We start from the raw sequence: 23,528 nt of genomic DNA on the forward strand, positions 1-23,528 counted from the left end.
GATCATAAAACTTAGGAGCACTATTACTACCTGTCAAATCCAGCCCTCCCAGGCTAAAACATCTGAGCTAAAAAGCTAAAAGTTATCTGCCCACCTAGGTGGCAGTTAGATAGAATGATATCCCCTTGATAGAGGAATTGGTACCAAATCCCATGAATACTTCAGTTACTTCTTCCACTCATGCTGTGAGGCATGCTTTTTTCAGACATAGGAGCTTCACAATACATATGTCAAGCATTTTCTACCTTAAAGCAAGTTGGAGGGGTGTTCTCTTATAGTCCATTTATAAATTTCCAACTTTTCTGTTATTTCTTTCTTCGGTGACAATTTTTGGCTTTTCACTGTCGTCACTTTGCTGTCCTCACAAACCTAGGCCCCCTTGGTACATACCTGCATGGTGTAACAGCCAATTCTCCACCCCACCCACCCCTGCTGAAAGTTTCACCAGGGAAAGAATTGGCTAGCTGATTCTTTTCCCCTCTAGTTATTTCTTTTCCCTCTACAATAAGTTAGTTTCCCTCTCTAGTTATTTCTTACCCCCACCCCAACAACCATTAATGGACTCCTTGGTAATAAGCTTAATGTTCACATGTGAAATATCATACATGTAATGGGTCACTTAACAGAATCAGCTAGTTATGATTGCATCCCATCACAATGCTATAGTTGTATTTAAATAGGTGCAGCTGTGATGTGTGATACAGAAAACTCGTATAATATTGCTGTATACTTTCCACTATGGCTAGATACATACAGGTGAGTTTTCTAAATTAATTTAGTCTTAGCATCCACTTCATAGTTATATATGTGACACTCTACTGATTTTACTTGTATATGTCATTGGGTGGAAGTACTAGGGTTACCAAGAGGGAATATGGACAGAGGTCATAGGGCGGAAGTAATGGGGAAGGAAGAAGAAGCATACCTTGAAGAATGTGAACAGTGTCAGTTTGCATGCTCTAGTTTGACTTCATATTGTTGGGGAGCAAGACAGAGAGCAAACAAAGTCTCAGTTAATATCTTGCATATCAGAATTATGGACCAGCTACATAGATCAATATCCTGTACCTCATTCACATAACAAGAACTGGATGTCATGTTCCTTCATGACTCAACTCTTCCATATTCCTCTGATCATCATGATCATATAGGGTCAGCCAGTTTTTACAGGCAATTTCTTGGATCGGTCTAACCGGCATTGTGCTGCTTGGTACTCCCTGTTTATGATGTCCAGCTTAGTGCCTACTATCCAAGAGACGTCACTTCACTTTGTTCTGCCATGCAGAGGGAGCCTGTACTTAGTGATAGTTTGGTAGTCACAGTATCTAATTTGGGATATTCTGCAAGTTAGTGAACCACCATCTTTAATATTCTTTTCCAGCTACTTTGCAGGTAGCACAAGAGACATTGGCTTCAACACTTTTATCCAATGATTGCAAAACTTTCTTGCAAGTCCCTCTGCCATTATTAAATATTACTTGATGAATGGTTGTCTGTTTCCAATGGCCCACATCTTAATGGAGCTGCCCAACATACTCTGGCCAATGCTGTAACATTAGCTATGAACTTACAACTGGCAGAGCAAGATGCAGTGCTCTCTACCTCACCTTTCCTAAGATCATCGCAAGGCCAAGTTACACTCTCAACCTTTATCATCTAATCTCCTCTTTAATGGTCAGGTTCACAAAATCTTCAAGCAAGCAAATGGTGACCAGTTTCCTTCCCTCACATTCTTAAATACAGCGAGGGATTTTCAATGCAATCTACAAAATGAATGTATGAACACCTCGGGCACTGTGAAGCAGTTCTGCTGAATCTACAGCTATTGTAAAGCACAGTTCTCTAACAACAAAAAGTGGACAAGAGACAGAGAAGGTGAATATTTTCACCACAGTTTCTCTCCATAAGAATCTACTATCTAAAAAAATTAAGTCATCTTCACACTGCCCTAATCACAGATCCGGGAAGGGGAAAAACTCCATTTCTTTGCTGCAAAAGGAGAAAATATTCCACAATGACCCATTCACCTGACAAGTGGTTTTTGAGGGACTCAGTATCACTTTCAGTGCACATCCTCCTTTGTCCAGGGTTCCCTTAGCTACAAATGTGGCACTCATCACCCTTTGATAGACCTAAGTGCACTCAATTCATTTGCACTTCTTGGTTCACGATGAGAACATTATGACAGGCTGTAAATGTCATCCAGGAGGGAGACTACACTATCAGTTTGAATTTGAAAGATATGTATCTTCACATCCCCATTCACATGGCTTCCAGGAAGTTCCTGCATTTGCCTACAAATACACCATCTACCAGTTCAGGACACTCCCAGTTGGACTGGGCATCAGTCCCTCAAGTTAAACTCAATTGATGGACTAGGAAATGGCTCATGTCCAGGTTACTTCCGTGGCAGTGACTTTAGTTATCTGGACTACATTAAAACATCAGGTGAGTTACATCCTTAGATCAAGACATGATGTTCCATGTTGCTTTCCTTGGTTTGCTTATGAACAAGGACAAATCTGAACTTGTACCATCTCAACATTTTGTTCATCCAGGTATGGAGTTCATCATTCAGTGAACAGGGTATGTCTCCCATAGGAATGAACATAAATGGTGGCTTCCTTGCTTAATGGGACAATATATCCACCCGAGAATTCCTTCACCAGCTGGGTGCTTCAGCAGACAATTTAGTTCTTGGTCGCCTATTTAGCACTCATTACAAATTATTCTGTTGTCCAAATGGAGGTGGAGACACTGCCCATTGAACCAACTTCTCATGATAAACACAAATATGTAGTTCCATCTCAAAGCAGTCTTGCTCAGCACATGTTGGGTATACCTCTGCAGTATAGCCTCCAGAAATTGCAATGTGTACAGATGTGGGTACAAAGAGCTGGAGGCAGGGATAACCCACCCCATCCATCATTCTGAGAAGCCAGTGTGTCATGGGCACCTCAGAATCATCATTTACACATGAACATTCTCTATATAAAAGCCATTTCAAAAGCTTTTCATTGTATGGCAGATTGGTGATAGGAGTATCCATTTAGGAATGGAGTTCTGATTCTGTCCAACAACTCCACTTTGGTGATTTATCTGAAATGGCAAGGTGGAACCAAGTCCTCAGATATTGTGTTTTTGTGTTGGATTTTCTTAAGTATTTAAGCAAGATGGCCATCCACTTTGAAAGCCTACAAAGACAAATGGAAAATCTTCACAGATACCTCAAATAGCTAAACTTCCTACTATGGCTCCTTGATGAGAAACAGTACCAGTCATAATCTAAGGCTATGATTCCATGGTAACTGACTGATAACCAGTGTCATGTTGAAAGAGAGGATATTGAATGAAATAAAGATCTGACCTTCTGTCCAGTATTGCTTACACATGTCCATTGATGTTGGCTCTTTGCAAAACACTGTCTGAACTGCTCAAGAGCCTAATTGGTTCACCTCTCATAAAAGACCTGCTTCCTCACTGTATCAGTGAATGGCAGGCAGTGTCAGCGAAATACATGCTCTGTCATTGGACCCAAACTGCATGCAGTTCCAGCAAGATGAGTTAGTATCACTCATGACAGCCCCTGCTTTCATTGCCAACAGCAGGCATCCATTAATCAGACTTTTGTTATGAAAGGACTGAGTGTGAGTCCTTAAGAAGCACATAAGGACTGAGTGTGAGTCCTTAAGAAGCACATAAGGACTGAGTGTGAGTCCTTACGAAGCACATAAGGACTGAGTGTGAGTCCTTAAGAAGCACATAAGGACTGAGTGTGAGTCCTTAAGAAGCACATAAGGACTGAGTGTGAGTCCTCAAGAAGCACATAAGGACTGAGTGCGAGTCCTCAAGAAGCACATAAAGACTGAGTGTGAGTCCTTAAGAAGCACATAAGGACTGAGTGTGAGTCCTTAAGAAGCCCATAAGGACTGAGTGTGAGTCCTCAAGAAGCGCATAAGGACTGAGTGTGAGTCCTCAAGAAGCGCATAAGGACTGAGTGTGAGTCCTCAAGAAGCACATAAGGACTGAGCGAGTCCTCAAGAAGCGCATAAGGACTGAGTGTGAGTCCTTAAGAAGCACATAAGGACTGAGTGTGAGTCCTTAAGAAGCACATAAGGACTGAGTGTGAGTCCTCAAGAAGCACATAAGGACTGAGTGTGAGTCCTCAAGAAGCACATAAGGACTGAGTGTGAGTCCTTAAGAAGCACATAAGGACTGAGCCATTGTGTAGAGAGAGATCATGACTCTTCTTACAACTCACTCAGGGAAAGGATGGCATCAGCACATACACTTTTGTCCTGGAAAAAGTGGGTTATTCATTCTGCCTACTGGAAAATAACCCCACACAAAATGAATTTGCCTTGTATCTTGGCTCACAAAGTTGGGGATGTCACCACAGACATTGGATTTGATCAAACCTGTTCTCAGTCATTATCCATGAGGTCTGAGAACACTTCTCCAACTTTTATCTCAGAGATCTTTCATCCCATAAGCCTTATCTCGATCTGGTGGAACTATAACCAAGGTGCAACAGGATACTATCTGGGGTTGTTCGACAGCTTCATAAGAATGTAGTTTCAGAACTTCCAATAGATTTGTGGGAGTGTAAATTTGCCCCTTGCCATACCACTACCAACCTATGGAGTTTTTGTCTAGCCAGGTTATCCAGAGGTTGTCCCACATACCTAAGGGGACCAGTTTTCTCTCTGGGGTAAGGGTGTATCTCCCTCCACCTTTTTCCTATTCTTCTAAGTTTTTATGATCGGGTAATGTATTTGAAGAAGAAACGAATTTGTTTTAGTAAAATAATACTCAATTATAATACCCATACACCTTCCCAGCCTATCCAGGTTTACATTCATATAGAGAGAGTGCTTTCTGCTCCTGTAGTAATTGAAGTATTCACAGAATTTGGTGCCAATACCTGTGTCAAGCAAAGATCACTTTTCTAAATTAACTGCACCTAGGTGGGCAGATAACGTTTAGCTTTTTAGCTAAAACATTTTTGACTGGGAGGGCTGGATTTGCAAGGTCATAGTAATTCTCTAAGGTATTATGATCGGGTAAGTATTATTGAAGAATCATATTTTAGAAAAATATTTTTTTAATTCACAGCATATAAAAATATGGTTTAAACAGCATATGTTCATTGAGATGCTAAACAAAGCATCATCATTTAAAAGATGGATATTTACACATGCTTACAAACCATTTTAAATATATGGTGTGTATCATTTCTAATACTCATTTGATTGTCTTTGTGCCTCCTATCCTGTAAAGTTACTAGTGATACATGTATCTCAAAATTGTGATGAGTAAATTTTATGATGAGTAGTTTTTATTCATTCTTGAGGTAACCACTGACACACACACACACACACACACACACACATATATATATATATATGTATATATATATATATATATATATATATATATATATATATATATATATATATATATATATATATATATATATATATATATATATATATCAAGCATTAAAATGCTATATTTACCAATGTAGATTAAATGTACATTTTGGCCATAACATTTTAGTCTAGGTCACATACTCAAACATATATCTTGGTCAAATATAAAATAGTTAAGTTACCCATGTCCCCATTTTTCAGTAATTTTCTGGTCTCTCATAAAAATTTGCTCGACATTTCAGCTACGAAATGTAAATGCAGACTTTGTTATCTCACTCGAAATCGACAAATGCAGCATTTTGGTTGATCAACATATTTTCAGCTAAGATTGGACCTGAGTAATAATTTATGATAAAGTTCCAAATAAATCAAGGTCCGAAATTGTGGATATATTTTAAGCAGTAAAAACCTAGATATGTTGTTTCATCATGCCGTGGCAGATTTGGGTGTGTCCTGTTCACTGGGCTATGTTGTAAGTGGGAAAATATTGTAGGCTTTTTCATGTGGAAAATATAACAATATTTGTTGTCTTTATTTCTTCTCAAGGGGAAGAAAACCTTGGACCGAAGCTCTCTGCCACATTGAATAATGGCCAGGCACATCAGTACAAGTTTGATGAACAGGTCTGCTTGTGCTTAGAGAGATACAGGTAACTATTTTTTATTTTCTGTATAGGATAGTTTTTTCAAGTTTCAATTTCTCATGGTAATGTGTTATAGTGTTATGGGGATAACAGACTTGCATTTGAGGATTCGAGGATATTAATAGTGATTTTATTGTTATAAGTTGAGTTTTACTGTTGATGCATTATTGAAGATGGTGAAATGCATTATGCAAAAGTAAATCCACCATTAATTTTTCTAATATAAAACTGTTATCCCCATTTTAACAATATTGAAAATTTTCTTAAAAAATAGAAAAAATATAACTTTAAGTGAACAAAGGCTTGACTGTGTATTCTCAAAAATTATTGGAGCAAGTTACTCAAGCTCAAGTTTGGAAAGTTTTGAAAAAACCAGACTGTAAAACCTCCAGGATATTCTTGACCTCCAGGATATTCTTAGATTGTACTCCTCTGCTAGTATGGTAACTTTCAATGACACAGAATTTTGTTCAAATTACCATATCAAAATTTTGAGATTGAGTTTTGTGCTCTGGCCCATATTCTCAAACCCTTTAAAACAGGGAATGTAAGATCATAGTCCCAAAATGGAGGCAGTCTATATCTTCGATAAGAGAATGCTATGATTATTGCAGAACTCTCTTAATTTTCTAAACTTTTAAGCCTCAAAATAAATTGTCACATTTGCATGATTTAGGTTTCCCCTGGTAAACATTATATCTGAATTTTTACTTCAGTTTCTTGCTTAAAACAATTCAGGAACATGAGATCTGTTTTGTTGTGATCTTCATGCTGTTTGGTGTGTATTATATACAGTGAATATGAGCCACAGTACAGTAAAATGTCCCTTTTGGACATTATGTCATTATTGAGAAAACTGGTGTCTTAAGATAGAATTTTTAATGTGTGATATTGTGGGATAATGCATTTAGACTATTCTCTCATTGTTAATTATGATGATATTTCAGGCAGTAATTTGAATTGTTTTCAAGAAAGATTAGTTTTGAAGAGCACAATAACAATTTTCACTCATTATGAAGTTAATTCATGTCACAGCACATATGATAATTTTGAGAAGAAAAATTCATTAGAATATCAGAATATCTAAATGTGAAAATTATGTGCTTTTTATCTCTACTGGTCATAGACCAAAAGAGCTTATGAGATGGTCTATTGTCCATTGTCCATTGGGGTATTAGAACACCTTTGTTACTGCTACTCTCCCTGTGGAGGATTGCATTGAAAATTTACTCACATTCATCCCATAGTCAAAGTGATCCTAAATGAAAATGGTGTTGCTTAAATGTCCAGTATGGTGACCACAGTGGCCATCTTAAAAATCTTGGTATCACTGCTCAGCTTGAATGGATGGCTCTGTCAAGATGAGGTATTTCTAACAGACTTTTTGTGATGTCTAGTTGGTTCTAAATGAAAATGGTGCCAGTTGTACATCCAGTATGGCTGCCATGATGACTGTCTTAAAAGTTCTCATGTCACTACTCCCCCTAAATGAATGATCTTGATGACTTGGGTCTTTCACCAAGTCCTGAATGAAAATGGTGCTAATTATTTACCCATTATGGCTGCCATGATGACTTTAACAAAAAAACAACATACTACTACTCCTGCTGAATGGATGATCATTATGTTATGGGGCTTCCCACCTAAAGACTTCTAATGATTTATTTGTTCTAAATGAAAATGGTGCCAATCTGACTTCCAATATTTGCATTGCAGCAGTTAATTTGACCAAGAATATCAGAGGTGTTTTTTTAAAATACTTGACAGTTAAATTTCTTTCACAAGAATTATAAGTAAATACAACATAGAAGTCTTACTTCTGGTTTAATTACTACCCTGTGCCAGTAAATAGCTCGGTCAAGACTAGGAAATGAATCGTTATTATTGAAACACTAAGTCTACAATTAAAATCATCTGTAGCCCATACACTATCATAAAACTTTTTATAAATTTAGGGACTGGTATTACTAAAAAGTCTTATGTTCAGAAATAAGCAGGATTCTCTTCATAATTTTTCAAAAATTTATAATTTCAGCCCACAGTTTGTTGATTATGAACTTGGACGATTTCAGTTGCCATCACTGGACAAGAAATTTATCAGGTGTTCTGTCAGGGTTCTAATAGTTCATCTTAAGTCCATGATTATCAAAAAGTTGGATGTTCCAGGAACACTTGAGGTAAGTCAAATGTAAAGATATAGCACTCTGATTCCAAAATTTTTAAAATAGGTTGTTATAATATATTGGGTATGTTGCATACAGCCATGTCTCATTTATTCTGACACAGATGTTCATTTACAAAATTTATGTAAGGAGTTGTATAATATTTTTTTTTTATATGTTAGTCCAAGTATTAGTGTATTTTCCAAGAGAAATAATTGGATATTTTACTCCAGAATTTTCTTCAGTGGACATTGATAATTGTGGTCAAGAATTTCATTGATCATGTTGTCATATACTTGATACAGTGGTAGCATGTTGACTTGTGATACAAGAAAACCACACTTGAAGCTGGCTTTGAACTTTATCTTTTCAGGTTTGTTTCCAAATATGTGCTGTCTTACATTGAATTAGGGAAATAGAATTTTGTTGCTACTTATATTTCCTGTGTGAACGTAGACAGAATATGGCCAGTTGTTGTTTTTGGGGCGTTTACGCCATTTCTCTGTGCAAGATAGGCTTTACATTGCAACCAATATAACTGGTGGAGCACAGAACCCAGGAAAACCCTAGTAAGAACCACCAACCCATAGGAAGCTACTGGCAGGCTTTTGTACATAATTATTCATATTGGCTCAAAACTCTAACCCACAGACAAATTGTGATGGCAATAATCTGTAAGGGTGAATGTTTATATGTCAATGACTCAAATAATAACATTAATTGGTGTCTCTGCATCATATATAGACAAACATACTTTGGTAATTAAAAGATACTTGCATACCAAATTTGAAAAACCTAATTCAGTTATTGTCATGAGTATACATTTTTGTGATTTTATGAAAGCTAACTTTTTGTTGATACTTTATATACTCATTGTAAGTCAAGTCCAACTGCAAATAACATAGACTCTTATCTGTGACCACATAATGTGCTGGCAGATTGGGGTCATAGTTTTTTGTTCTGCCGTTTATTCCTAACAACCTTTAACAACAGAGATCCTTTGCATTTTGCATTTGAACTCTACTTATAAGCAAGTATATATGATACCTGAATTCATCTATCGGGCAATCAGTCCTGTGGATTCATCAGGAAAATCTTTGGTCATGGAATATTTACATTCATGGTTTGCAAACCACATACATAAAGAATTTACAATACATTATTAGAGTGAAATCCTCACTACAATGGTCCCATACATTAAAACATTTAAAAATAACATGGCTTTTCATATAATTTGGATGTAGTATTGAGAAAAAAACTGCTAAGTATGGTTTTCTCAGTGCTAGTTAATGTGTTTTACTTCATTTTTTTATTTGATTTTTGAGAATTGAATATAATATGGTTTTAAATGCATTAATTACCATTTGTTAGTGGTTCTGGTACAGCTGTGCCTGTTGTAATATAATATTGGTTATGAAATACCAATTGTACGTCAATATTGTTTAACTTGTGACCTACATTATATACTCACTTATACGTCCAGTCTAACTGCAGACCACACAGACTTGGATGTGGTGTTGCATATAGCACTGACAGATCAGGATCTGTGCAGTTTGTTAGAAGTAATTAGTAGAATAAACAGCATAAGCCCTGATCTACTTACACATAATGTGATGGCAGATCAGGTCTATGTATTTTTGCAGCTCAGCTTGACTTGTAAGCAAACAAATGTAGGGCACTTCTGTGAAGCATCATCTAATGAGCAACTACTGCACATTAGTAACTACTGTAGACCCAAAATCATTTAGTTTATTTAGTGACTTGTATATTTGGTTTATTGAGTGACTTGTATATTTGGTTTGATTGAGTGACCTTTATATTTGGTTTGCATTTATTTTTAAATCATGAAGCAAGTATTTGCACCCCAAATTTTACATTTCTTACAATTTAAGTGATTTAACTTCTGTTAACTTGAAATATTCATAGCTTATGATTAAATTTAAAAAAATTGACGTCACAAGGTTTATGAGAGTGTTGTTCAGCAATGTTATTTTTTGTGGTAGATTTAATTTTATAGATATTTATTTCTTTCAAAAGAAAGATATTTTTTCAGTATTGACTAAATGCATCAGTTCTTCCCACAGTGATCAATATTGTAATAAGGTGGTCTGTGTCTGCATTCAGGAGTTCAAAGTGGGTTTTTGTAACAAAAATTAATAGTGAGAATTGCTTATGTATTGGACTTTAGTATGTCATATCCGTATGGCACAGTATAAAATCATCTATCAAAGATACCATATATGCTTATATACAGTGTTCTCTTACTATAATGACCCTCATTGTATCAACAATGCTTTGATCATAGAGTCATTTAACTTGTTTTCATTTTTGTTTTATCAATGCAGCTTAAAATCTTTCATTTAATTTTAGTCTTTGGTTAATAGGGAATTAATTAGAATAATACTCCACATCTGAAAATACTTGTACCCCATTTTAGGGATCACAAATGGCTGAGTGATCTTAGCATTCTCATTTACAGATCATACGTCTCAACTTGGTCTGCATGAGTTTGACTCTTGGCTCAATCAGCATGGTCGTGTGAGAAATCCTGTCAGTAGCTTCTAGTGGTTCTGGGTTCTAAGTGTAATGGCCACCATATATTGCCAATAATATGCTAAACATGGCGTTAAACCCCACAAAACAAAGCTAAACATTACCCTGTTTTGTATTTGTATGCACATTTAAGACAGTATTGTTGGAACATCCCTCATGGTAAGGTTTCCTCATTTATAACATGGCTCACAGTCTCCCATGAACAGCTTTATAAAGCAAAGGACTTTTTAACATGCACAGAGGGGCTAAACCCAAATCAGACTTGGAGATCTTAAAACTCAAAACTTAAGATTGCAGTTGACTGAACCAGTTAAAATTGATGTAAAATAGTAAAGTCCCTTTCGACTGGATATCACAAAATATGAAGCTCAACAGTATGTCTTTTAGTTATGGTATCAAGCAAACAGCATAAACTCTGATCTGTTGGCATAATGATGCATTATCAGTTCAGGGTCTGTGTTTTGTGCAGATGGTTGTATAATACATAGCAGTAAATAATATAGTACAGTTGTTCTTTCCCAATAGGTGTGTATGTTGTGTGATGAAACAGAACTGGACGATGAGATGTCAATGAAACAGGTGTATTTAATGTATTGGTACTGTAGGGTAAGTCTGCCATTTCTCGAGTCTGTCTGTCTTTCTGCATCATAATCTCATTTGTTGTCATCGAAATTAGTTGCTTTTTTAAAGACAAAAAGGGCATCAAGGCCATTATGGATGCTTGCATTTGTGAATTCACCTCTGTCAGAGTTTGCATATTTATAGGTATTTAACTTCAACCTTTGAACATCTTTAATACTGTGGGCCACATGGACCAAAAATGTTAAATTATAATTATAGAACTGACTGTTTGCATGAGTGCAGGCCACAAAAGAATGACCTGCCAAACGATGGGTCTGTATTTGGATCAGTCTGGATTACAAATACCCAAAATAAATGATACAAAAGAATGACCTGCCAAACAATGGGTCTGTATTTGGACCAGTCTGGATTACAAATACCCAAAATAAATAATACAAAAGAATGACCTGCCAAATGATGGGTCTGTATTTGGACCAGTCTGGATTACAAATACCCAAAATAAAAACAAAAGAATGACCAGCCAAACAATGGGTCTGTATTTTGACCAGTCTGGATTACAAATACCCAAAATAAAAAAATAAAAAAGAATGACCTGCCAAACGATGGGTCTGTATTTGGACCAGTCTGGATTACAAATGCCCAAAATAAATAATACAAAAGAATGACCTGCCAAACGATGAGACTGTATTTGGATCAGTCTGGATTACAAATACCCAAAATAAATAATACAAAAGAAAACTATGCTGACAAGAAATGGTGTTCACTATAATGGTTGTTGAAACAATACTACAAGCACAAATAAAACACTTGCCAAGCTCAGTCACTTACAACAAGTGCATAACATCAACTGAAGTCGATAGTCAATAAGTCAAGTGGTTATTGAAGCACAGCTAAGTGATCTTTTACTTAAACCATTGTCAAGACAGTGGCTTCTGATGATCTTGTCATTAACACAGTAATAAAACCAATTAAATCACACTTCCACTGATATTCCAGGTTGGCCATGAAGGGAAAAGAAGGCAAGGAAGTACATTTTATCAAGGACCTTCAAACATTAAAACTTAAAACAATTAATACCAAATATATAATTGTGGCTCATGAGAAAAGGATAGATCACATGTGATTATCACTTGCTTGGAGAAAGCTGGTCTAGTGTATTCATAATGTGGGGATTATTTATGTGACAGGTACTTTTCTGTACTGGAGACTTGATTGACATGACATTTATTTACTGGCTTTGTCTGCAAATCAGTGAAGTATGTGCTTTTGTAATGTGCTGATATCGGTGTATATACATAATCCTTAATTAGTACTTGCAGCAGTTTAGTATTTTACCCTCTTGTTCCATTGAATTAAAATTATGTGAATAAAATGAGTTGTGCTTTAAGGATCATATAAATTTTAACAGGAAAGTTTATTACCTTTAATTATTAGTATCTTGTTTCCATTCATGTACGTCTTGTGCAGATTGTTAATTCAGATTGATCATGGCAAGTTAAATTCACAGAAATGTGTTATAATAATAATAATAATAATGAGGGCTTTGCATAGCGCCTAATCTTTAGAAGCTCTAACTGCTTCACAACATTAGACAACACCAAAAAAACATATAATGATATGATTACAGAAAACAAACACCATGAAATTTGAAAACATAAAAAACGTGCTGAAAATATTTAAGGTAGGAAACATTATTAAGTCTTTAAGTTTGTTCTTGCAGTCAAAATAAGTGAATTTTAAGAGCACTATGAATGGGACCACTTTGTCTAAGTTCACTGGGCAATTCATTCCATGATGCTGGGCCCTGGTATGCAAAAGAACGTTGTCCATATGACTTCGTTTTCATATTGGGAATAATGAGTCTACGATTATCAGAAGAAGAGCATAAGTATCTTGCTGATGTGTACACATGGGTGAGGTCAGATAGGTATGTTGGACTGGAGTCTGTCAATGAAATGTAGCACTGCGAAAAATTTTGTGTTTGATTCTGGATCGAATGGATAGCCAGTGTAGGGTACAGAACAGTGGGAAGGTGTGCTCAGATTACGGTACTCTAAGGATGATCCTAGCAACTGTGTTTTGAACTTTTTGAAGTTTCTGGAGTAGATATTGAGATGAACCAGATAGAATTGAGTTACAATAGTCCAGTCTTGAAAGTACTAATTAACATACAAGTGTTTTAGTATCATCAACTGAAAGATATTTGTGAATGGAGCTGATGCATCTCAGCTCGAGATGTGCAGCCTTGCATATGTTCATGACATGTTGGGGCAACCTGAGTGTACTAACCAGAGTGACACCTAGGTTTCGTACTGACTGTGTGAATTTAATGTTGGTGTTGCTGATATTTATTGTTTGAGGTAAAGGATGTGACTGAGAAAGTCTTTGTGTTGTGATCAGAATGGCCTCAGTTTTATCATCATTCATCTGCAGCTTGTTACATGTCATCCATGATTTCACATCAAAAATGTACATCTCTACACCTTGGATGGTAGCATCAACTTCAGTTGGGTGGCTAGATTTGTATATTTGGGTGTTGTCAGCGTACAATTGGTAAGACACTGGATGATGATCTATGACACTTGAGAGCGGCTGAGTGTATAGAATGAAGAGAATAGGTCCAAGGACAGAACCCTGTGGAACACCACAACATAGATCAACTGAGCTGGAGTGTATTCCATTTACAGATACAATTTGTGTCCTGTTGACCAAGTAGGACTTGAACCACAGTAAGGCTGTATCATGAATGCCAAATACATGCTGGAGACGGTGAAGTAATATATCATGGTCTATTGTGTCAAATGCTGCAGACAAATCAAGGAGGGTGAGTACTGTAATCTTTCCGCTATCCAAAGCAGAGAAAATGTCAATAACTACTTTTAGAAGAGTAGTTTCAGTACTGTGGCAAGGGCGATATGCAGTTTGTACATTGCTAAAATGACTGTTTGAATTCATAGGAGATACAAGTTGGGCTAGAACAACTTTTTCTAAGATTTTTTATATGAATGGGAGATAAGGAACTGGGCGGTAGTTCTTTAAGTCATTATGGTTGAATGTTGGTTTCTTCAGCAGAGGTTTTAAAAAATGATGGGAATTCCCTGGATGAGAGAGAGGTATTAATAACATCAGTTAGCGAAGGCAGTACTGGATCTAAGCACTCAAGCAGCTTTGATGTTGGAATTGGATCAAGTTCACATGACTTTGGTGCACTCTTCATCAAGATTGTACATACTAAATCCACAGAGACAGGTTCAAATGCTGCTAATGGTTGCTGCTGAAATTCCGTATCCCAACTGTATGGTGACGACGAGTCAATTAAAATTGTGTTGTCAAGCTTATCTCTAATGGTTTGTACTTTGTCATGGAATAAATTTGCAAACAGGTCTGGAAGGTCGACTGGAGAGAAGGTAGTTGGAAGTGGTGTACATTTGTTTCTTGACATTAGCTAGTTAGTAATCTCAAAGAGTTCTTTGCAGCTGGAACTTTCCATGATCTTAGTACTGTTGTGGGCTGATTTGGCTGCATGGACTATGTTTGTGATGTTCTTCTTAGCTACTTTATAGATCTGCTTATGAATAGTGAGTCTGGTGGAAAGCCAAAGCCTCTCAGCTTTATGGCGGTCTCTTTTAGCAGTGTGAAGCTGGTCCCTAACACTGCTATACTGTGGAGAACACTTTTGAATTGATACTCTGCGCTTGGTGGCTGGGGTATGTTTGTCAAGCAATGAACGCAGGCAGTTATCGAGTTGTTCTGCTATAGGAGGTAAGTCATTTGTTAGGTTTGCTTGGATGTCATGCATTAGTTTGGTTCTGTTTATCATATGAAGGTTTCTCTTAATAGCAAATAAAGGTGGAGGGTTAGGGACTGATACGTCAAGATGGCATATAATACAGAGGTGATCTGATACAAGTTCGTGGGATACCAGGGAGGACCATAGAATATTATCATCAGGTGTATGAAGAATCCAGTCTAAAATGTGACCATGTTTGTGCATGCGTTGGATAACTGACTGTTTGAGGTTGAAAACATTAATGGAATCTAGGAGTATTGATGTGTTTTGGTTTCCAGGACAGTCAAAGTGAAAGTTGAAATCTCCAAGAATAATCAGGTTGCCACCTATCAAATTGCCATACTGCAGGAGATTTGGAAACTGCTCCAAAAAGAGAGATTCAGTCAGCTTGTTTTTTCTACTAGGAGGAGGGTGGTATAGGCAGAAAAAATGGACTAACCTTTGTTCCATTGTGAATGTAGTTTGGACTAGTTCAATCGATGTGTGGTAGAAATTGAAAGTTGTGGTGTGGTTAAGACATTAGATCATGGAGTTCTTTGTGATGACAGCAATTCCACCTTTGCAAGAGTGGTGGGGGAACGACTTGATGGAGTAACCGGTGGGTGTTAGATCCGTGCATTTGGGCTCATTACCTGATGTTTTTAGCCATGTTTCTGTCAGAAAAAGATGTCAATATTCTGATCATTGATAAAATTAACTATTTATGTGCCCTTTTCCGGTGGTCCTATGATTGGGCATTGAATAATGCAAGACGCAGAGGTATCTCTTGGATAGTTGACATAAAGGTTGATGATTTAATAGGGATTTGAATTAGGTTATCTAAATTAATGGTCAAATTTTTTAATTGTTGAGCCGGAAATGGCATAATGGAGATAACTGGAATTCTTCCTGTTCTGTGCCGGCTATCTTTGAAACAACGTTTCTTTTTTCGTTTCTGTTTACATTTAAGTAATAATGTAATCCCAGTTCGTTTAGTCTAGAACACAATGTAGTGTGGAGAGCCAAAGAGTGGTCATTTAAAACAATGAGAGTCCATCATAGCATAATTGGGTTGATTGGTGAGTATCACATGATTGGAGTTTGTTCAATAACAAAGGGAGTTGTAGCAGTGGAGCAAGACAGCTGAGCAAAAGTCTAATTACTCTCGTTTACAAAACAAAGAGATGAAGAAACACATGAACTGAACAGCAAATGCATGATGAACACAATAACATAGACAAAGACAGACGACAAGCACATATATCGTGAAAAGCGGCACAAAAAACTAACAGCTGCTTCAAGCTGGTTAAGTGATAGCGGCCATCTTGACACAAATTTTATGAAAAAAATTAATGCAATGTTTCCGTACATTAACATGTTTTTAATAGCAGTCATTAAATTTATAGTTCAGAGCAAAAATGAAATCCAAGAAATTGGTACACCATGAAAAACAGTAAAATTATAGTACATAAAAATCTATCCATAAAAATTAAAGAACACCAACAAAAGATATTCCAAAATTATTTTCAAGCCTGTATGGTTACATGTGCAATTTCAGAAATATTCTGATTTAATTAAACTGAATATTTTGTATATTTTATTCCATACTTTCTACTAGTGTCAGATCTGTGAATAATGACCATTCAGGGGACCATATAGAAGTGGTCTTGATGAGCAGCAGCTGGCCATTTTACAACTCTAATCTGTATTTATTTTATTTTATTCATTTATAAAGATGAGCTGTAAAACTTTGCCGCTGTATACAGGCGGTCCTTATATGCAGCGTTTACTTACCCATAATTTTACCGTTACTTCATCACTGGAATTTAACCAATCAGAAGGCCTGTTTTTGATTCCCTTGTTCATATGAAGAGATGGTATATTCTTTTGTTATCCTTTAAGTCTTTTGAGTTTGTTAATAAATATAATTTTTTTGGCATTTATTTGTCATTATTAGATTTGTGGCAAAATTTGTGGCCAATAACATGTTAACATACCAGCATTTTTGTGAGGGCTCATTTTGAGAAATACCATATCTTTTATGTATAATCCAAGCTGTGTAAATGAGATTGTTAATGTGGTTTAATCATTGCATAATGATACAATGTCCCCAATGTATGTATGTACAAAACATGAGAAGAGAAAGCACTTTTTGTCCATGTTGAGAGCTTTCCACTTTGAAGATTTTTTGTTCTGTCTCAGTATGGTTGTGCTAAATAAGTACATGTAAGATTCATTTCTTAGAACTGATCAAGCCCATGCAGTTAAACATTAATGATATATCAGACATACATGGGGATCTGATCCAATAAAGTTATGATGTTCCAGGTAAGATTTTTAGTATGGTATATACTCGCTTATAAATTAGGTCCAACTGCAAGCAACAGATCTGATTTATAATCAAGTTTATACAGCAGTTTGATCTGTCTTATAACCAGGTATATACAGCAGTTGTTTCTGACTTATGACTGAGTATATACAACAGTTGTTTCTGACTTATAACCAAGTATATACAGCAGTTGTTTCTGACTTATAACCAAGTATATACAGCAGTTATTTCTGACTTATAACCAAGTTTATACAGCAATTTCATCTGTCTTATAACCAAGTATATACAGCAGTTGTTTCTGACTTATAACCAAGTATATACAGCAGTTGTTTCTGACTTATAACCAAGTATATACAGCAGTTGTTTCTGACTTATAACCAAGTATATACAGCAGTTGTTTCTGACTTATAACCAAGTATATACAGCAGTTATTTCTGACTTATAACCAATTATATACAGCAGTTGTTTCTGACTTATAACCAAGTATATACAGCAGTTGTTTCTGAATCATGACTGAGTATATACAGCAGTTGTTTTACTTCAGTGTGGCATTCTTAGAGTAAGATGCACTATAAGCATACATGCCAACCATTACGCTTTTGGCGTAATCATTAAGCTTTTTTTCACTAAATTTACACCTTACACTTAAATGTATTCGAATTATGTGTTTTCAGTATATCCCCCTCCCAGAAAAATTAATAATTTGTTTTCTCATTTTTATAAACATCCCATTAATCTCACAGACCATATTCTAGAAAAAATGGCTTCTGTGTAACTACGACATACGAGTACATTTGTCTGTATAATTGCATGCACTTTCCTAACAGTATTATGTTCTATTTATAGCAGCTGCCCTATTTCCAAGAAACATGCTGGTTTCTAATTACAAACTTTTGACCTCGGATTCTATTTATAGCAGCTGTATGGCTTAGTTAGGAGAGAACAGACTGGTTTTCTAACTTTTAATCTTTGCTCGCAGATTCTTTGTTCTAATTCATATCTGGTACAGAACCAGTCTAGGTATTTGGTGCTAAAAGTCAAGTCAGATTTATTCTAGTTGATGCATGTGTTAGAGCAGTGATGTTTTTCAAATAATTTCACAGATGAATTGGGAAAAGATGAAAAACCGATTCAGAGATGAATACATGAATTACAAAATACAGCGTTCCATTCTGGGGCAGCTTCATGCCCCTTGCAGGCGGTGTGGAAAGCATTTTAATATTGGTCATGGTTGTAAAACAAAGAAACCTTGAATTAGCTCATTTTACTGACTCCAATACTAAAGTAACTCCTTTTTTACAGCAGAACTTAATTGTAAACACAAATTTTATAAATGCAGAGGCGTTAAGTTATCTTCACTTAAAATTGCAGAAGCCATAAAAATTAGGCAGTTTAGTATTGCAACAGACAGGAGTAGTGATTATGATGACAAGAAGTAGTAACCAGTTTGTGTAAGAGACTTTGACAACAAATAGGGCAAATTCAGAGTGCTCTTCTTTCATTATCAGAATTAACAGTAGATTCCACTGGAGGAAACATTTTTTATTTGCTTGATAATACTTTGAATAAATATAAGTTGGCAGAGCTGTATGTTTTTTTTATAGCTGATACTGCATCAGTGATGACTGGAATTCATAAAGGAGTTGCATTTTATATTTTGAAAAATGTCTCCATCATTGTACATATCAAGTTGTCTCTGTCATATGATGCATGCACCATGCTGCAGGAAAGGCTGCTGATAAATTAGAAGGAGAGATCCTGAAGTATCAAGTTAGCACTCTACCTGACAATGTACTTCATGCAGACAGAGTTGATTTTTTTCATCTTATTTCCCAGCTAAAAGACCCAATAACTGGAAGATATAAATTTCCTCTTCTTTATCCGGTTATGAAAGGAATATTGGTTCTTTATCAATCTAATGATGACTATGAGATACTGTTCAGTATTGTTAACAAAAATAAAACCGAATTCAGATCCAGGCTTTGTAACCCAGCACTTAGTGCTCTACTGGTGTGCAAAACATTCATAATCTCAGCTTTTACAAAGTGTTTTGAAATGCAGTATGAGAGTCTGATGCTTTTTAAAGCTCAAAGTGTTATATACAAATATTTGAAGCAGTAATTGATGTTAAAAGTCCAGAGGTATAAATAAATAAGAGATCACCAGTAGGAAGACCCAAAAGTGGTCTTCGAAGAAAAGTGGTCTTTTATTAAAGTCAAAATAAGCATTTAAAGCATAAAATATAGAATTAAATTTTGTGGTCTCAATTTAACAGGTTATCTTTTAAAGAGGTGATCTTAGGCACCTGTATAATTGTATTTTGGAATTAATTTGTAAATTGATGTATATTTTTCTTTCTTTAGCCCAGTCCAATGGTGTTATTCTATCGTTTGAAAGAGCCTGGCTGAAAGAAGAGGATATAGGAATACAGATTTTTAGATGTGTTGAACTTCATGGTACATGAGCCAGTATTAGGACTGGCTCCAGAAGGGAGCAGGACAGACTATTTTATTGATGGTAGACATCACTGCATTAAAGCAGAAATGTTCTATGCATGCGCTTGCTTATTTGAAGGCATCATCAAAATGACATTTCTGTGCTTTTTAATTAGTAATATTCATAACTGTTATATCATGTCATGTTTAACATTGAAAAAACCCTGTCTGAAATGGATTTGTAACTTTTTTGAGATAACAAAACAAAATACAAAGTTAATCTTTTGGCAACATAATAATTGAACATTCTGATTCTGCAGAATAAAATTTATGAAACAAGTTTAATATTTTTATTGTTGTAATTGACCTAAATATCTAAACCCTCCAATTTTCCAGACTCCCATGTTTTCAAATTTTTTAATTATTTTCAAATGTAAAGGAAGTATTGGAACACCAAGTACATTTTTGATTAACCCTAATTAATTGTATCCATTAGATTAATCCAAATTACCAGTATCCCATGGATTACCCTAATTACCAGTATCCCATGGATTACCCTAATTACCAGTATCCCATGGATTACCCTAATTACCAGTATCCTGTGGATGAACTAAAGGTGTTGACATACACATCTCATGATCAAGCAGTTCCCTAAACAACGCAAGCTGCAAGCATGTTAAAGGATAATGGTAAAAAAAAAGAACATATCATATTAAAACAGTGGGCAGGAGTAACTAATGAATCACATTGATAACTGTTGAATCAATTGTTATCGGCATAACATCAAACCAACCTGTAATTACAGGGTTCTATTATTTTTTTACCACCAGTGAGCATTCTAAGGGAGACAGATCAATACCTGATCACTTGATGCAGACCACATTGTCAGTCAATCAAATTGTGTCAATAAATCAATAAAGTGTGTCAATATGTATGTGGATTATTATCTTTGTTTTCCATTTTGGAGTAGCTAAACTGTTTCTTTTTTGGTTTACTTGTTTATTTCTTTCTTTGTTGTTTCTGTTTTCTTGAATGGTAATTTTCCCCATGAGTACTTCATTATGGACATAGTTTGTTCAGTTTTCATTGTTACAGTAAAGGTATTCCATGAATAAATTCCTGGACCAGTCTAAGTGACTTTGATCACTGACATATATTGGGCAGTCATCATCATATTTGGAGTTATATTTTGAAGATTGGTTTAAGCACTTTGAAAGGAAAATATGGATCATCATTCATATTTACAGAGGTAAGTTAATGTGAATAAAAGTACACCATTTTACTATGTCCAGGTAAATCACAAACCTATTTATCATGCAGGGACACCATAAAAGACTGGTTCTCATTTGCTGAATGGCAAAAAAAGTGTCATCATATTTGATATGCAAAACCCTGATGTATTGCTCGCTTATTATCGAAAATGGTGATTTGAATCAACATCATGAAATTAACAGTTTTAATAAGAAGGCATATATTTTGTTAAATTTTGCTTTTAAAAAGAACTATCATTACACTGTAATTAACAGTATATGATCAAATATCAATAAAATAAAATATTAGTAATGTCTACTGGTGGCAACTCTTTAAGAAATAAATACCAATGAAATAAGCTTTATCAAGTAAATTTGGGTTTCATTTTAATTCTTTTAATTTGTTTTCAGTGTAAAACATCAGAAATATGCCCCTTGTATTCATGCATGAAAAGTGTCAACCATTACAGCAGTGCCTGCACGCATTTCCTAGAGCCTAATTAAGTGCCATTCTGTTTTGATCTCTGACTTGCATAAGTGTTTGCTTCATTCTAACAATTAAAAGTAAATTAAAAATAGACCCTGTATTGTATTATCACATTAATTATGTATTTTGTATCAGTTCAAGTAAAGGGGTAGAATAAAGAAAGTTACAATGAATGCAAATCCAACCAGCATATGAGCTGGCAGTCACAGTCGTGTGTCAAGTCAACTCCTTTCAAATTACCAATCAAACATTGTTTTATTTTGTAATCAAAATCATTAGAATATCTAACATCAGTCAGCTTTTTATCTATTATTTGTAAATTTGATCAAGGAAAGCAAGGGAACATAGTGAAAGGTGTTCTTAGTGGATTAAAACCATACTTTAACACAAAGTTTGTAACGTTAAAATTCCTAGGTTTGCTCAAAGATGAGCAGAAATTTCTTGATTACTTTCATTGAATTGCATTATCAATATTTGACTGATAGAACAATAAAAAAACTGAATTTGATGTTGCTTCTCAAAATAAATTGTCCCTCTTTCTTTAAAAAACAGATTCTAGTTTTGTTCTGAATCAGTAGTAACACTAGAATGTATCCACATTCATGTGTACAAAGCAATGCCATAATACATGATGTTTTCACTGATATGTGATGCATACTGAAACTCCACAGAATAAAGATTTAGTGGGTTTTTTTCTTTCAGAGATTAGTTTTTATTGGAAATCAAGGTAATTGTTACAAAAAAGTGAAAGGCTTCATTCAAACAAGATATTGATAATTTTCTGAACATGATTATTGAACGAGTGCTCAAGCATTTAACTGGGCCCCAGCCCCTTTTTTTCCACTATTGATCTCCATACCTTAGTTTTTCAGAAGTTCCACATTTATGTTGTGGTCTATGTTTTTGGATCCTGTTATGTGCAAGATTTTGAGGGAGAGGGGCACATCATTTTGGTGATGCATTATGTTGTTAAAAACGGTCTTTCATTATAAAACTGTTTATTAGAACTCATTCAGATCATTAGTTTGCATACATTATTTTAATCTGGGTCATGGTCGTACATGAATTTCTATTGATGATTCAAGGTTTGTTTAGCTTTAATTAATGGATTTTGTTCATATTTTATGCTTATTCAGAACACATTAAACAGCATTATATCACTGAAATTGTATCATTTAGGGCTGGTCACAGAAATTGTATCATTTAGCGCTGGTCACAGAAATTGCATCATTTAGGGTTGGTTACAGAATTTGCATCATTTAGGGTTGGTCACAGAAAGTTTATCATTTAGAGCTGGTCACAGAAATTGCATCATTTAGGGTTGGTCACAGAAATTGCATCATTTAGGGCTGGTCAAAGAAATTGCATCATTTAGGGCTGGTCACAGAAATTTTATCATTTAGGGCTGGTCACAGAAATTGTATCATTTAGGGCTGGTCAAAGAAATTACATCATTTAGGGCTGGACACTGGTGATACTTGGTACAGTTCACACTTGCCACAAATGGTACATGTACATGATGAACACTGTACATTTATAAACAAAAATAAACTACGGAAAAGCAACCAGAATTCTTTATTTGTGAAAGAAAGAAAAACAATAAAACATGGATGAAAGTTTTCCATATAGAGAAAGAATCCAGTATTGGAGAAGCTGCTGAAGACCATTTTACAGTTTGTGTAAATCTGTTGAGTTTTCAGGGTTTACAGGTTGGGGTGGAGGTTCTAGAGTCTTTAAGCAAAACACAATAAGTTTTTTTATATTTCAAAGTTATTTCACCAAAATTTACCAAGAGTTCTGTACAAAACAGTGTTAATATGAATGTTTATTAACTAAGATCCTAGCTTTTTTCAAATCTGGCTCTATATGATTGGTTTTAGTAGTCC

The 23,528-nt window shown here is 35.4% G+C and overlaps 1 protein-coding gene across 3 annotated transcripts in view; it reads left to right on the plus strand.

Moving 5' to 3' along the window:
• Nucleotides 1–20,837, plus strand: part of LOC149794951 (polycomb group RING finger protein 1-like) — a 31,334-nt gene extending 10,497 nt beyond the window's left edge. For 2 of the 3 annotated variants that reach the window (XM_089964614.1, XM_089964613.1), the window contains exons 5-8: nt 5,979–6,081; nt 8,111–8,252; nt 11,316–11,396; nt 19,834–20,245. In XM_089964614.1, coding sequence (XP_089820740.1) covers nt 5,979–6,081; nt 8,111–8,252; nt 11,316–11,396; nt 19,834–19,878 — 371 coding nt within the window. In that variant the 3' untranslated portion in view covers nt 19,879–20,245. Of the gene's footprint in view, nt 1–5,978; nt 6,082–8,110; nt 8,253–11,315; nt 11,397–19,833 lie in introns of all 3 variants that reach the window. The other variant, XM_089964616.1, reaches the window with a different exon arrangement.
• Nucleotides 20,838–23,528: the final 2,691 nt, after the last annotated feature.

Source organism: Sinohyriopsis cumingii, chromosome 7, assembly GCF_028554795.1.
Source record: "Sinohyriopsis cumingii isolate HCF-2022 chromosome 7, ASM2855479v2, whole genome shotgun sequence".
NCBI classification, from domain to species: Eukaryota; Metazoa; Mollusca; class Bivalvia; order Unionida; family Unionidae; genus Sinohyriopsis; species Sinohyriopsis cumingii.